General features: G+C 53.9%; 1 protein-coding gene across 1 annotated transcript in view; it reads right to left on the bottom strand.

The window, feature by feature from the left end:
• Nucleotides 1–1,783: 1,783 nt before the first annotated feature.
• Nucleotides 1,784–16,162, bottom strand: part of COTL1 (coactosin like F-actin binding protein 1) — a 37,351-nt gene continuing 22,972 nt past the window's right edge. Inside the window, exon 4 of the mRNA XM_025920894.2 lies at nt 1,784–2,950. Within this exon, the coding sequence (XP_025776679.2) occupies nt 2,840–2,950 (111 nt within the window). The 3' untranslated portion in view covers nt 1,784–2,839. The remainder of the gene's footprint in view (nt 2,951–16,162) is intronic.

The raw sequence follows: 16,162 nt of genomic DNA, 5'->3' as shown, positions 1-16,162 counted from the left end.
ACCGTGCGATTCGGGGGAACCCGGAACAGCTGTCGAATGACCAAGCGAAGGGTTTCAGAGCGCATCGAGGCGGAGACTTGAGTCGCTAGAACCCCATCCCTACCCCCTGCCAGGCCCTGACCCGGGGGGGGGGGGTAGGAATCAGGGCCCGTCCAGGCCTCTGCCGAGACAGGAGCTGCTGGAGGTCATCCCCGGCAGTGTCACTGGCCCCCTGCCAGGCACTGGTTACAGGGGATAAAGAGACGCAGAGGCAAAGCCTCTCTCTGCCCTCGAGACCTCACGCTCCCCTCAGGTGCCCTCTGAAATCCCAGCAAAGGCCGGAGCTGCCACTTTAGATTAAATCCAAGCTCATTGACACATAAACCCAGCTTTGCCCTTTGCTTCTTGCCCCGGGCACACATCCCCACGGAGCCTCTGTCCCCCGGCCCCCTTCACCCACCTCACTGCTCCTCTCCTTCAGGTTTCAGGCGTCACCTCCTCAGGGAAGCCCTCCTTGATGCCTCTGACCAAGCCCAGGGCCCTCGTAACTTGCCCTCCTGGAGCCCGGCTTTGCTTCCAGAGGGGGCCTGTCCTGACCTGTAAGTGTCCCCAGCTCTCTCACCAGAGTTAAAACCCATGTGCCGCGAAGCCGGAGACCTAGTTCGGCTCGCTCCGTTCCGGGTGTGGGAAAAATCTGGGACACGCAGAGCTAACCAGACCTAGCAGTGGGCCTGGCGTCATGAGAGCGGAGCCCCGACGGGGACACGGGCAGAATCCTTCCCGCCCCTTCTGCCTTCCGACCCATCCCGGTGGGTGGTAGGTGTTACTGGTTTTGCAGATGAGGAAACTGGGGCCCAGAGAGGTTCAGTAACTTGCCTAAAGCCCCTGAGCTTTAGGGAGACGGGCAGGCATTCGAACCCCGTCGCGGCTGGGGCAGGGTGGTGGGGGAGGGGGTGCGGCGGGCTGCCTTCAGCCCTGCGCCGGTCTTGGGTGCTGCCCTGCCCGGCCCCACACTCAGCTCCTCTGCGCCCGCTGTGTGTCTGAAATTCCTCCGGCCTGATTCTGAGTGCCCCCTGGGGCTGGCGTCCCGGAAGTACGGTTCTTTGGCTCGAGGACAACCTCCGAAAGGCTGTCGCAGCCCAGCCGAGGAGGCGCTCTCCGTCAGCCTTTCCTGAAAAGCCAGCGTGGACGGTCCTGGCCACTCGGCAAATGTCACAACCCTGATGCTTCATCACCCTCTCAAACGCAGGGCCTCTCCGCCGCCCTCCCAGAGGCGGCGCCTGGGGCCCCGGGAGACGGAGGTTCGAATCCCAGCTCCGCTTTCTAGCTGGGCGGCCGCAGGTGACCCACTCAGTCTCTCTGAGCCTCAGTTTCCATGAAAGGGACACAAATGGCATCTAGTTCTTCAGGTTGTGGTTAAAAATTAAGCTACTGGGGCGCCTGGGTGGCTCGGTCGGTTGGGCGGCCGACTACAGGGCACGATCTCGCGGTCTGTGAGTTCGAGCCCCGCGTCGGGCTCTGTGCCGACAGCTCGGAGCCTGGGTCCTGCCTCGGAGTCTGTGTCTCCCTCTCTCTCTGCCCCTCCCCCGCTCACGCTCTGTCTCTTTTAAAAATAATTAACTAATTAGATTTAAATAAATAAATAATAATTTTAAAAAATTAAAAAAAAAATTAAGCTACTGCTGAATGTGAACGTGCCTCTGTCCCCAGTAGCCCCATAAATGCCTCTTCGGTCCCAACAGGACAACTGCCTCCGTTGTTAGAGGGAGGGAAGACGCTTCCTGAGACAAATGAGGCAAACTCGTTTCTTTTTGAAAAACAAAAACAAAACCACATTTATTTCTGTAAACTGTTTGAGGGCAGGTGTTCACAGCCCCGATACAGCACAGACTTCCTACCCCCAGATGAAATGAACACGGAAGGAAAGAAAAAGAATGGGGCGCATGAGGAAACAAGCCAATCTCATCTTCCTTTGAAAACAAAACTGCGTTTGGACGTGTGGTGTGGACCTGGGACGAACACCACTGACTTTTCTGGGGCCACGCGGGCGGGGGTCCGTTCCACCGGCGGCTCGGCGGGGGGCCCCCCGAAAGCGAGGAATCGGGCTCTGCCCGAATCCCCACTCGGCACCCCGGCCTCCCTCCCTGGCGTCCTCATCACCTTGGGGGCCCCTGAAGCGAACCCTGAGAGATGCCAGGTCACAGCTGGACTCGGACCCGTGTCCCCGCTCCGCGCCGCGCAGTGGGGTTCCGGGCCAAAGGGTAGGAACGAGCCGCTGCTGGGCAACCGTTAAGGCAAATTTTGTCTCTTCTCTTCGGTCGGAGTCAGGCTTCGATGTGTCACTGCCGGGCATGGGTAGCTTAGGCAACTCTGAATGCAGGGGTGAGGGACCCCCGGAGCACGCTCTGGGGGGGTCCGAGCCTGACGCGTGGGATGAACGAGGGTGCTCCCGAGACGGCCCCCCCGACGGGCGCGGCCCCCAAGCCACGCAAGGTGGTGGTGGAGAAGCCAGGCGGGCTACGGTGTAAGAGAATGCCAGGAAAGGGGGCTCACCGCAGGGGGAGCCTCAGATCTGATGATGTGCGTGGCCTTGGGATCAAAATGATTTTTCCGTGGAACGAGAAAGAGCGGGGAAAGGAAGAGGAGATAAAAGGAACATGTTCCGCGAGCTTCGGGAGATAGGGCGCAACAGGGCTCGGGAGGGAAGCGGGGAAGGGGAGGCAGGCGGCAGACAGGGAGGCGCGTGCCTCTCACTGCGTCTCCCGTCCCTGGCGGGCTGGTGGGCTGGTGGCTGAGGCCGCGGTCCCCTCCCCCAGGGGGCAGGCAGATGACTTTGCAAGGGGCAGGGGAAGGGCTGGGGTTACTCCGTCTGGGCGTCGTAATTGGCTCCCCCCGCCTTCTTGAGCTCGCTCTTGATGAAATCTTCCTCCAGCTCCTTCCGATCGCTGATCACAAACTCTTTAGCAAAATTCTGCAAGAAAAGAACAAAATAAAACACAGAGTTCCCGTGAAGAAGGGACAGGATCTACATGTTGCCCAGACGACACACGAGCGAGTCCTGGCACCTAAAACGCTAAGAAATGATCAAAACGACAATCGCGTGGTAGCGTGGTTCGGCAAGAGAAAGAAAAACCGTGACTGGAGATCACAAAACGTGTGACATCAGGGTACGGTGTAGGCCCGAGGCCAAGGACGTGGGGCCAAAGTCAGCCTGGGTTTGAATTCTGGCTCTGCCACTTTCTGGCTGCGTGACCTTGGGCAAGTTCCTTCAACTCCCCGGGCCTCAGTTGCCCTGTCTGTGAAAGACCAATTTGTCAGGAGAACACCAGGAGAGGAGGCTGGAGAGCCCGGCTGGAACACCAGGCTTTCCAGAACAAAAAAGAGACAGGAAGAAAGACAAGTGGTGAGTAGCTTTTGCTCATTTCCATGGTGTGAATATTCCCGCAACGGCTGGTTTCAGCCACAGCAAAGAGCTAAATGGGTACGGCCACTGTCCCCCCCCCCACCCCACCCCCGCTCCCAGAGGACACAGGCTTCAACCATAATATCCCACAGGCCAGGCACACGTGGGGCACTCCGTAAATGCCTGTGGCATGAATGCGTGAAGCGGGTGACCCGGCTTATCCGATAACTCCGAGCCATGAAGAATCAACGAATCCACGGCTGTTGTGGTATGTGGGTCACAAGACTTCGATAAACAAGGAAAATTTCAGGATGGTGAAAGAGACGAATACAGAGAAACTTACCGAGGTACAAGTAACAAGCCTGAAGGTCAGAAAAATCATCCCCATTAAAAAAAAAAAAAAGAAATCCACAAGGAAATTGTGTTAACAATTACCGCCATTATTAAGCACCTACGGGTACCAGACGCGGTCACGCATTGGCAAACTTAAAACACTTCAGTGTGATCCAGCCATTTCACCCCCCAGAGCTCTACACGAGGAAATAAAGCACACGGTCCCACAAATACTTGTACACGAATATTCATAGCAGCATCACTCGTAACAGCCCCAAAGTGGAAACCACCCAGACGTCCGCCGACAAATTGCGGTCTATCCACACAATGGAATATTATTCAGCCACAAAAAGGAACGAACGTCATGGATGAGTCTCAGAACCGTCACGCTGAGTGAAAGACACCAGACGTGAAAGACCGCCTACTCTATGATCCCTTTTATATGAAATGTCCAGAAAAGGCAAATCCACACAGACAGGAAGTAGATTGGCAGTTTCCAAGGACTGGGGGTGGAATGGGGTGACTGGTAATGGGGACGGGGTTTCTTCCGGGGGGATGAAGATGCCTTGGAACTAGACAGGGATAGTGGTTGCACAACACTGTGAAGAACCACCAACGAACTCTATGTTTTAAAACGGTTAGTTTTAGGTTATGTGAATTTCACCTCTACTGGAAAAAAAAAAGTCACCATGACTCCAAGAACAATGACTAAACCAGGGGAACACTCAAGGTTGAGTCTCACAGTATAAAGATAAACCATTTGCCAGGCCAAGGAACTAAGACTACTAACTGGGAGGTGAGAGGGGAAGGTTAATATTTATCAAGCAACTAATATGTGCCAGGTGTAGGCTCACACATTTTCTCACTTAATCCTCCCTCAGTAGATTAGCTGTGTTCCTTTAAGATAAGACCCACGGGTTGGGTTTGGAGAGATCGTGTAGCCCAGAAGGACGAGACGTCCTTCTGACACTCTCTAGTCCCATTCCGTCATCCTGTGCCGTCTGTCCTCACTACAGTGAGGGAACACGAGTTGGGGCAGAAAGGGGAACTGAGAATTAACGTGTTTCTCAACCTGAGCCCAAGCGGCATGGGGGGGGGGGGAGGGGGGGGGAGAGGCAGAGAGCAGACCCAGGAGGAGGAAGCCAACATCTCGAGAGGCCTCTAGCAGGAAGTCCGAAGTTCCCCTGCCTTGTGATAGCTATATATGGCAATCTAAAGAAATAAGAACACTCCTGTTTGTGTCTGTTAGCCATTAGAAGATTTAGATTAAGAAAAGTTTGATAAGGGCCTAAGAAATCTACAGTAAAAGTGTAAATGGAGCTATGCATCGTCCAACTTAAGACCACAGGTATATGGCAAACCAAATCACGGCCAAAATGAGGAACGATCCAGAATAATGGAACCCAGTAAAAATACGACATAACAATAAGTGTAAATGAGCAAAATTACCCTCCCCCAACACAGCTATGTCTTAGACTACCAAAACCACCCCCCGAAACCCTATGCTACATACCAGAGACATGATTTAAAAACCAAAAGGCTAGTAAGAACGATGATTATACCGAACAAAAGTACATAGAGAAGCAGCCCCATCCGCTCCCACTATGGAAACAGCACCCGCCCTCCAGGGGGGCCAAAGGAGAGGGAGGGGGTAGAGCCACATGGAGGGGGCCCCACCAGGCCTCACAGGCCTCCCCCACACAGGATGCTCGTCACCCCCAGAGGCTTCAGAGGGGAGCTGACACTTCCCCTGAGGGTGTGGACTCTACAAAAAGTCCCTGAAGGTCTGAGTCAATCTAAAACCCAACTTGCATCAACCCCCTCCCTCCCCCACCTCTGTCCCTTTCCAGCAGTCCTCAGGACGGGCCTTCCACTGGGGAGGGGGGACACCAGCGCCCCTGGGGGGGGGGTGGGCTTCATTGTGACATTTCAAAAAGAGGCAGAAACAGCAAAACCATAAGCCCATGGGGCAGAAGCTGCAAGAGACAGAGGCATGTCCTCACTAGGAAGGACACAGGGCCCAGAGCAATGCTAACACATAGGAAAATTTTCATTTTCTAGCATCCACGGTGAAAACAGTAAAAAACAAACAAACAAACAAACAAAAAACAGGGGATACTCTCATAGGATTGTATCTAACTTTATATATCCCAAATACTGCCATTTGAACAGGTTACGGACATACAGAATCACTCATGGGACCTTCTACGTTCTTCTCTCCGTATTAAGTTTTGGGAACCTGGTGCACATGGCCCACCTACGGCCCAAAGCGGTACAGATGTGCCAAACCTCAAGAGCTCAGCAGCCACGTGTGGTTGGTGGCGGGGCAGGTCTAGCTAGAACAGGAAAGAGTCTGAAAGAATAATGTGTTCAGTCAAGGAGAAACATTAATCATAAAATAGCTGAGCTGAGCTGACTGGAGGCCTGGAAATGTTCGTCTTGATCTGGAGTTGAAAAAAAAAAGAAAGAAAAGAAAAAAGAAACCTTAACTCCGACATTCACCCCCTCCTTTGATTGAAAAGCAGCATGAGACCCAGAGAGGGGAAGCTATTCATCCCCGGGCACACAGCAGCCTCATGGCAGGGGTCCTGGGGGCAGATCCTGACCCTAGTCTGTCCTGTCCTCTCCCTTCCTCTGCTCCAGACTGCCCGCCCCACGACAGCCTCTGTCATACCCTCAAGGCTGCCAAAGCCACATGTCATAGACTTCAAAGCAAAAAAGGTGCCAGTCTGCAGGTAGGGTTACCTATGGTTCTAGAAAGATCTTCTTTGTCATATCTAAGAACACTCTGTCCCTGTCTGATAGCTTCCAGAAAGGGTCACTCCCCCACCCCACGCCACCTTTTTTTTTTTTTTTTTTGCCATGGCAGGACTTTTCCAAGGAAGAGGCCCATCCATCTCAATCTGACTCCGGGATGGCTTAGAAACCAATAACCAAGTTGAGGACACATTTGTCCCTGAGACTTTTCTCAAGTGCATACGTGTTCATATTTCAAAGATGTAAGACAGACATTGTTTCCAGCGGAAGCTTCCAATGGTCTGTTCCAAGGAAGGCAACTCTATAGAGGACAGGTTAGGAACCAGGCTCTGTACACAGCCAAGAATCTATTTGCAAAGCTGGTCTAAAAAGCGCTGGGGTGCCTGGGTGGCTCCGTCGGTTAACCGTCTGACTTCAGCTCAGGTCATGGTCTCGAGGTTCGAGGGTTCGAGCCTCGCATCGGGCTCTGTGCTGACAGCTGGGAGCCTGGAGCCTCCTTCAGATTCTGTGTCTCCCTCTCTCTCTGCCCTTCCCTGCTCTCTCTCTCTCTCTCTCTCTCAAAAATAAGTAAACATTTAAAAAAATAAAAAACACTAAAACGTTTTCCTATCTTTGGTTTTAAACCATGTCATTTTCAAACAGCTCCCAACTGGCTGGCTTTAAACCCCTGCGTCAATCCTGAAGCATGCTGGGTGCCGCAGGTTTGGCCCGAACACAAACAAGGGGCAGTTGTCCATCTGAATCTCCAGCAGCCGGCCCTCCCCAGGGACTTACCCCCCTCCCCCATCCCGAACTACCACTCCCCACCCCCCACTTCCCTGTCCCCCCAAGATTCCATCTCCTGGTCGGGTGGATCCGACAAGTGTGCAAAGGGCTTAGACACTCCATGAGGGTACCCAAGAATCGTTAGGTGATAGTTTGAGTGATCCTGGCTGGGTTCACCTTTGTTTGCAAGATTGCCAGGGGACTCCGAGATCCAAAGTTTCCTGAAACACTCGAGTGTGAAGGCATAGGGAGCTGGCTCGTTCCTCTTCTCTCACCCACGATGATTCCTTCACCTCCACCCTTCTTTTAGTGGAGGAAAGTCCGGGGAATTCCTGAGAATAACCAAGGCAGTGACTCTGGCATCACCTCGCCCTTGGAGGGAGAAGATAGCAAATCCAGCTGCACACCCAAAAGCTGGGGTGGGACACGGGGTGAGCTGTGGGAGGACAGCCTGTCAGGGTAGAAGTGTCAGGTCTCGTACCCAGAACATTAGGACTAAGGTGGGTTGCTAACCCGTGCAGACAATGTGGGTGCAGAGGAGGGTCTGGGAATAGAAGAGGAACGTGGAGTCTTTAACGGTGAGGTTTGTGATGTCAGCAATGCACATTCCTACAGAGCAGGGCATGGTAGGAGAGGGGACCTTCATTGTATCCAAAGATGAGGAGAGCTAATGCAACTCACACAACAAACACATGCTTACGAAGGTCTGCACAGCAGACCTTCTCCCAGGTCCCGGGAAGTCAAAATTCTGGTACCTAGGGCTCTCTCTGAGAGTCTGAGAGCATAAAAGGAGAAGCAGAGGACTCTAAAAAGCCCTAAGGGAAGCAGCCAATGGCTCTGGGCCCTGGTTTCCAGCTTTGTGAAAGAAGGGGGCTAGGCAACAGGCTCTTCTGACACCTTCCCACCAGCCATCCCGGGTTTGCACTTAAGCCATCGGAGCGCGTGGGACAAAATTCCACCTCAGATGTCAGAATCTGATGGGCAATAGGGAAAAAAAAAACTGGCACAGAAAAGCCAACTATGGGATTAGAGCCTGGCCTTCAAAAGGAAGGCCCGTCTTCAAAAGGAAGGCCCGACGTGGCCCGTCCCAAACCCTTGCATAGACGTGTGGGGAATAGGCTCTCTCCTCCTGTGTGTGTGAGACACAAGACGAGACACACGCTGGCCACAATCATGTATCTTTCCCCCAAGTGGGTGGAGATTAATTAGAAACCAAAGACCTCAGGGTGCTGAAGGAAAGCAGTTGGTACCCTGCCGCCTGAATCTTGCTAGGAGAAAGGACACCCTCCAAGGACCACGTGCCAGATGAAAATGCACGGCATCGAACCCGCTGGGCATTCAGCTGCAACCCCTCCTGGGCCCCCCACGCTTGCCCTCCTACAACCATTCTAAAGAGCTTCAAAGACCCAGCTTCTCAAAATCCTTCCAGCAAAGTGTAATTGACTCAAAAAGAACAGGTTCTTATAACAGCCATGAGTCATCAGAGAAACAAGAAAAAAACAAACACCAAAATGGTACAGTCTAGTGTTGGGCAGGTTCGGGAACAAAGGCACATACGTCACCTGAGCATCTCGTGAATGATGTGACCCTCCTTCGCGGGGGAGAGAAAACAAAGGCCACGAGAGAGGCACGCAGTCAGGTTTCAGGTGGGCACGATTTTCAGGGAATCGTCCAACGCAGACGGATGGCAAGGAGGCATGACATCCTAGAACACGCTGTGGGTAGGTCTGGGCCAAAACCTAGTAGGGTCAGTTGTCCATATGCCTCGAATCCTGACCCCGGCAGGGCCACCCACCTCTTTAAAACTTGGGTGATTGGGGCGCCTGGGTGGCGCAGTCGGTTGAGCGTCCGACTTCAGCCAGGTCACGATCTCGCGGTCCGTGAGTTCGAGCCCCGCGTCGGGCTCTGGGCTGATGGCTCAGAGCCTGGAGCCTGTTTCCGATTCTGTGTCTCCCTCTCTCTCTGCCCTTCCCCCGTTCATGCTCTGTCTCTCTCTGTCCCAAAAATAAATAAATGTTGAAAAAAAAAAAAATTTTAAAACTTGGGTGACTGCCTAGGTTCTGACCCCCGCTTTCCTGACCGTGGACACTGACAGAAGCCCCGACTCCCCTCTGCCTGATATCTGACTACGCCTACGTCCAGATCAGGAATGTGGGAAACACACGTCACTCCTCCCGCATCCACGGCAGACATAACCAATCGTGGCACTTTCCTCACGAGTCCAGACTTTGCATCAGAAGCCTCCTTAACCCAGAGCCCCAGCTGTCGACCAACTGGCAAGCACAGTGCAATCCGGGCTGGGGTGTTCAATTTCCGCCCGGTCAAAATCGTGCCCGTCATTTCTTGTTCCCCAGCCACGCCCACTTGGGGGAATGTTGCCCGGGAAATAATTCAGCAGATTTTTTTTCTCTAATTATGATATATACGCACAGATGTTCGTTGTCCGTAAACACCAGACTGTTTTCACTTTTCGACAAAAGCTGAATAAGTAAATAGCATCGCCATCAAACCCTTCATACACATCAGGCACTTTGATAGGGTATTTTATTTAATTTTTGCAACTCCACGCGTCAGCCAGAGATGCTCGTCCCGAACTTTCAGAGGAGGAGGCTCAAACTCAGGTTAGGGAAGTAGCCCGACAAAGGTCGCACCTGCCGAGGGCTGGGCTGGGCCTGGGAGCCACGACTCACCCCGTGCTGAGATCCCTGCCGGGAGAGCGTGCCCGTGCGCACGCACACGGGCACTACGCTGAACACAACAGCACACAGACGCTAAAATGATGAAACCACACCTACGAAGAGTTAAGAGGACACAGGTACCTCTGCTATGACTAATCACCTTCGTAAAACGCGTTCCATTGGCAAGGGCTCCACGGGAAGCCGCAGCAATCAGAAATCTCTGCGTGAGGTGAGGGATCGCGGCTGATCGTTCTTTTCTGCCTTCATTTTGGCTGAGCCACTTTCAAAAAAATTTTTTTATGTTTATTTATTTTGTAAGAGAGAGAGAGAGAGAGAGAGACAGAGCGTGGCAGAGAGACAGGGAGACACAGAATCGGAAGCAGGCTCCAGGCTGTCAGCACAGAGCCCGACGCGGGGCTCGAACCCACGGACCGCGAGATCATGACATGAGTCGAAGTTGGATGCTCAACCGACTGAGCCACCCAGGTGCTTCTGAACCGTTTTTAACAACCACAAGGCCCTGGGATGCACCACCACGGGGGAGAAACCAGGGTGCCTGGGGCTTGTTCCAGAAGGGAGTCTGAAAGGTAGCATATCCAGGGACAGAAAATGACAAGGTAAATACAAAAGTGAGGAGCAGTACAGGGAAGGGACAAGAAACAGGGAGGAAAAATCCAAACGACACACACAAGACGCCAGGAGCAGAGACAGCTTCGGGGCGCCTGGGGGGCTCAGTCGGTGAAGCGTCCGACTTCGGCTCAGGTCATGATCTCGGGGTTCCTGAGTTCGAGCCCCACGTCGGGCTCTGTGCTGACGGCTCGGAGCCTGGAGCCCGCTTCGGATTCTGTGTCTCCCCCTCTCTCTCTGCCCTTCCTCTGCCTGTGCACGCTCTCTCTCTCTCTCTTAAATAAGCGTTTTTTAAAAACATCTGGGGGGCGCCTGGGTGGCGCAGTCGGTTAAGCGTCTGACTTCAGCCAGGTCACGATCTCGCGGTCCGTGAGTTCGAGCCCCGCGTCGGGCTCTGGGCTGACGGCTCAGAGCCTGGAGCCTGTTTCCGATTCTGTGTCTCCCTCTCTCTCTGCCCCTCCCCCGTTCATGCTCTGTCTCTGTCTGTCCCAAAAATAAATAAACGTTGAAAAAAAAAATTTTTTAAAACATCTGGGAAAAAAAAAAGAGTACAGGTGGCTCCACAGAACCCCAATGAGAACGTGGGGTACACGTGTCACACGTGAACAGGAACCGTCTGGACTCGGTGCTCCGGGACCTGCCTGCGTTCTGACCCCGTCCCCACCACGGGGGTTAAACTGCATGCTGGTGACAGCCGAAGGGATTGCTGCACGGGGCACCAGGAGGCCAGCTGCTGGAGGGTGACCAGGCAGGGGCCGTGCCACCACGGGCTGGCGGAGGGCGGGGACCCGTCCGGGGCTTAGCGAGGGGCACCCAGGCCCCAGCCCGCCGGGGAGCACTCTTTGCTTGTGACGGCGGCTTCCATTTTTGCCCCAGGCTCCGGGTGTGGGACAGCTTCCTCCCTTCCCGACTGGAGCTTGCAACTTCTTAGCAGCAAGAGCCCAGAGGGGGCCGTGGGGCTCCCCAACCTGAAGGCGGCCTCTGACCCCCCCATCTGCTTCTCTGCCTCAACGCTCGCCTTGGCTCCTCCCTCCGAGCCTCAGCTTCCCCATCTGTATGTTGGGTGTGATAACCGCACCCGGCCCCTCTCCGCGATACCCACCCACCCCCCTTCACGGGCTGCCGGGGCGTTGGATTTCCGATCGGGTCGTTTGGGTCTCAAACATAGGCCACAGGCCACAGAAAGCCCCTTTGCCCGAGCCCAGGCCCAGGTGAAACGCACGGGGCACAGAAGGCCCTCTCCGGCTCCGAGAATAAAGGGCCTTTCCATAAACCCCGAGCTTGAAGAAGCGCACACATTCCCCGGTGAAAACGAACAGCTGAAATCCTCTGGAGGGCCACGAAGCGGCCAGAGCCGGTCCCCCGAGTGCTGGGCGGCACCGAGGCTCTGAAGGCAGAGCGGGGACCCCACGAATCTCGTCCCACGGAGGAGCGCGGCTTTCTCCCGGGCGACCCAGCCAGCTTCTCTATTGCAACGAAAGCAGAGCCTCTGGAAACTCCAGCCCCACCGCCAAAGCCCTCCCTGAGGGTAACTGGCTTCCACAATTTAATCCAATCCTGACACCGGTTATGGAACATGTAGGAACGTTCTTCTGTCCTAGGGATACGCAGAGTAAGACACCGTCCGAAGCCAGCCCGTGTGAACAGATGTGTTTCTTTACTTTTTCGCATGGGTGCGTTTCCAGGTACGAGGAGTGTTCTGTAATAAAGCAGGCATGGTCCCTGCCCTCGAGATTCCTTTCGAGGGTCCTTTAATTATACTTAAATGGGACCCGTAGTTCATGGGATCATAGCAGAAACACGTGAAGGAGAAATTCTGCCTGAGGCTGGTAGGAGAATGGAATAAAGAATGAGGGTTTTGAAGGATGAATAGAAGTTCACCAGTCACCAAAACAGAAAACTTTTTTTACATCCTTTGCATTTCTGGATCCTTTGCAACAGCTCTGTGGGCATTTGCGTTCTCTTTTTCATAACACCTTTTTCACAGATTCTAAAGATAGAGTTACTTGCCCGAGGTCCTAAAGCAAAGAGTTGTGGAGCTAGAGTATCACCTTGGGTCTCCCTCCTCCTTCAGCCCATGATCTTTTCCGTTGGACACAGCAGCATTTTTATTTATGTATTTATTTTTTAAACATGTTTATCTTGAGAGAGAGAGAGACAGCGTGAGTGGGAAAGGGTCAAGAGAGAGGGAGACGCAGAATCCCAAGCAGGCTCCGGGCTCCGAGCCGTCGGCACAGAGCCCGACGCGGGGCTCGAACCCACCAACCGTGAGATCGCAACCTGAGCTGAAGTCGGACGCTCCACCGACCGAGCCAGCCAGGTGCAATTTGCTGAGTCATGATATCCCGTTTCCAGAATTTTTTTTAAGTCTCTACCATCAAGAAGATGAAGTATGTCTGAAAATAAATCTAAGAGGTTTATTTCCTGCACAACTTCTCAGAGCGTTTAATGTGCCGTGTGATCCTGCAAAGGTAGGGTTTCCGACCCGCACGTGGCCTCAGAACATTTCCTTGGGGCTGAGGACTTTGGAAACGTGCAGGAGGGCAAGGTGACAGCGTCCGGGCTCCGGGGCCAGGCAGTCTGGGCGCTGGATGGAGTGCCACCGCATCCAGGCGCTGGGAGCCTGAGCAAATTACTCAGCCTCCTTGGGCCCCAGGCCCCTTATCTCTAAAATGGGGACAGTAATAGAAGCGGCCTGTTCGGCAAAGAATACACGATTGCGATATGCGGCTTTTCCCTCCTGTCTGAGTGTTAGGTATATCTGGAGGGTGGGAAGGGGTCCAGAATTTTTTTTTTTTTCAACGTTTATTTATTTTTGAGACAGAGAGGGACAGAGCATGAACGGGGGAGGGGCAGAGAGAGAGGGAGACACAGAATCAGAAGCAGGCTCCAGGCTCCGAGCCATCAGCCCAGAGCCCGACGCGGGGCTCGAACTCACGGACCGCGAGATCGTGACCTGGCTGAAGTCGGACGCTTAACCGACTGCGCCACCCAGGCGCCCCAAGGGGTCCAGAATTTAAGCCGACCCCGCTCCCGGGGCTCAGGAGCCATCAGAATACACATTAAGCTGATGGTTGCAGAGTCCCTGAAACGTCGGTCCTTCCTGCCTCCCCGCCCCTTGGGGGAAACAACACCGCTCTCCTCTGCCCAGGCTGAGAGCGGAGACGCGCCCTCTGGCTGTTCCCGCTCCGGAACGTTCAGAGGACATCAAAAAATAAATAAAAGGATCACGTGAATAGAGACATTCTGCAAGGCAAGCACGACACATCAGTGACAGAGTCTGCTCCCAGTCAAGACAGCCTGGCCCAGCACGGACAGCGGGCCCCGGACAATGGTGGCTGCATTGTCCCCGTAATCCCCCACAGGCGCCAGAACAACGCGCACTTCTGTGCGGCAGACGACAGCCGCGGCGAGGCAGCCACGCGTGCTGTCCCCTCCGCGCAGCCCCCGGACTCAAGCCCCGGCGTCGCTACTGTCAGGCCCGACCCGCCCGGAAGCTCGTCTCCGCCACGCAGGCGCCCCAGCGCCAGGACCTTCCGGCGTCGTTGATGACAGAGACTGTGGTCCAAGAGGCAGATACTATTTTACTCCCGTTTTTGGACTTCAGGGGACCGGGAGGCCCAGAGAAAGTAAGCAACGTGCCCAAGGCCGCCCAGAGCTGAAATCTGAACCCACAGGGCCTAGCTCAAAAAGCTCCGCCCCTTCGCCGGACAAAGCGAAATGAGGTTCCTGTAAAGGTATGATGCCATCGACCAAGTAGCACATTTTTAAAATGAAAACACTAAGAAAAATAAAAATAAAAATAAATAAAATAAAGTGAAAACACTTCGGGATACGTCCAAGCAGAATACGACCCAGCAAATCAACCCACTCAACCCTTCGCTTTATCCATGGGGAAGCTGTGGCCCGGGAAGGGAGACAGGCTTGCCTGTGGCCAGGCAGGCAGCATAAGAACCCACCTTTCTCGATTCTAGTGCCCCGGTGTCAGTTTACAAGGCCTGCGTTTCGTGCAAAGTGCAAGGCCGTGGGGATATTACTTTCATGACAGTACAAGCCAAGGGTGTACCGAAAATCTTAAGTCCTAGAGTCAATACGCTCAGTCTTCCCGTGGAAATCACGGCAAGAGGCGGTTGGGGAAGTAACACAGTCCACAAGACACAGGATCCAGAGTGTCCCGTCTGGAAGGCCCTCGGCATCTGTCTGCGTCTCTATTAGATGGGAGGGGACGCTGGTACACGCACCAGGATCGGCCCGATTTTAGCGGCTGTCGGAAGACACCATTAGGCCAGCATAACTGACCCTTTGGGACTTCCATGGCTGTATTTAAAACTGTAGGATAAGTGTGACGTATCGCGATAGCTTCAGATACTAAACCCTTTTAAATGCAAGAGTGGAACACACAAAAGGTAACGGTCAAAATGCAACATGGCACCTGCAGGTCAAGATGGCGCCCCAGCTCCCCCACCCGAGTGACATTCATCGGCATCCCTTGAACACGAAGCCCCGCCTCCCTGCCCATAGGATGTGCATGTGACCTGAGTTGAGCCAATCAGGGTCCTTTATAAGGGAATGATTGACGCCGAGGGCTCTATCTTCCCTTGGGATCAACACCCAGAGGAACCACCAGAGCCTGGACCACTTCTGCTGTACAGAGGCCGCCGAAGGCTAAACTCAAGAGAAAAGAGAGATGAGGGGAAGCTATTGCTTGAGCCCAGAACCCAGCCACACCTAAAGCCCAGTAACCCTGCACTTCCCAGTTTAGAGAGTCAGGCAATTCCCTTTTTCGCTTTCACATCTTTGAGCTCGCCAACCACTGGATGATGGCCAAGAGTCCCAAGTGAAACTCCCCACCAAAGAATTCTATTTCCCCAAATCACCCTCGGTCACTGGCTCACTGAGCCAAAGTGGGATGAGTGCTAGACCCAAAAGGAACTCTCCCGGAGCTCTGCTCACGGAGACGGAGATTCCCTTGGAGGTGATGGAAAAGTTCTGGAACTAGACAGGGGTGATGGCTGCTCAATGCTGGAAATGTGCTTCCAGGCCACTGAGTCATAGGCTTTAAAATGGGTAAAATGAGGGGTGCCTGGGGGGCTCAGTCAGTTGAGCGTCTGACTTCCGCTCAGGTCATGGTCTCACAGCCCGTGAGTTCGAGCCCCGCGTCGGGCTCTGTACTGACAGCTCGGAGCCCGGAGCCTGCTTCGGATTCTGTGTCCCCCTCTCTCTCTGCCTCTCCCCTGCTCGTGTTCTGTCTGTCTCTCAAAAGTGAATACACATTAAAAAATAAATAGATTTCTTTAAAAAATAAAAAAAAAGAAACTAAAATGGGCAAAATGAGCAATTTGATGTTATTGAATTTTTACCCCAATTATTTTAAGTGGAAAGGAAAACGGAGCCCTGCGAGATTCAGAAGATTGCCCCACTGGACGTCACCCAGGCAAGGCGCTCTCTCCCGGGCCGCCAAGGGGAGAGGAATAGCGTGCAAGGAGGAATTCAGCGGGAGACCTTTGGCCACGGAACAGGCTGCCGCCATAAAGGAGACCCCTGATGGCGGTTGACCATTACAACGGCCCTGGTTTGAGCAGGTGGCTTTCCAAAGCGAGGGTCCATACCGGACAGGGTG

The sequence above is a fragment of the Puma concolor genome, chromosome E2 (assembly GCF_028749965.1).
Source record: "Puma concolor isolate L17-30 chromosome E2, mPumCon1.1.hap2, whole genome shotgun sequence".
Taxonomy (NCBI): Eukaryota; Metazoa; Chordata; class Mammalia; order Carnivora; family Felidae; genus Puma; species Puma concolor.
The sequence above is the reverse complement of the archived record's forward strand: the minus strand, read 5'-3'. Positions and strand labels throughout refer to the sequence as shown.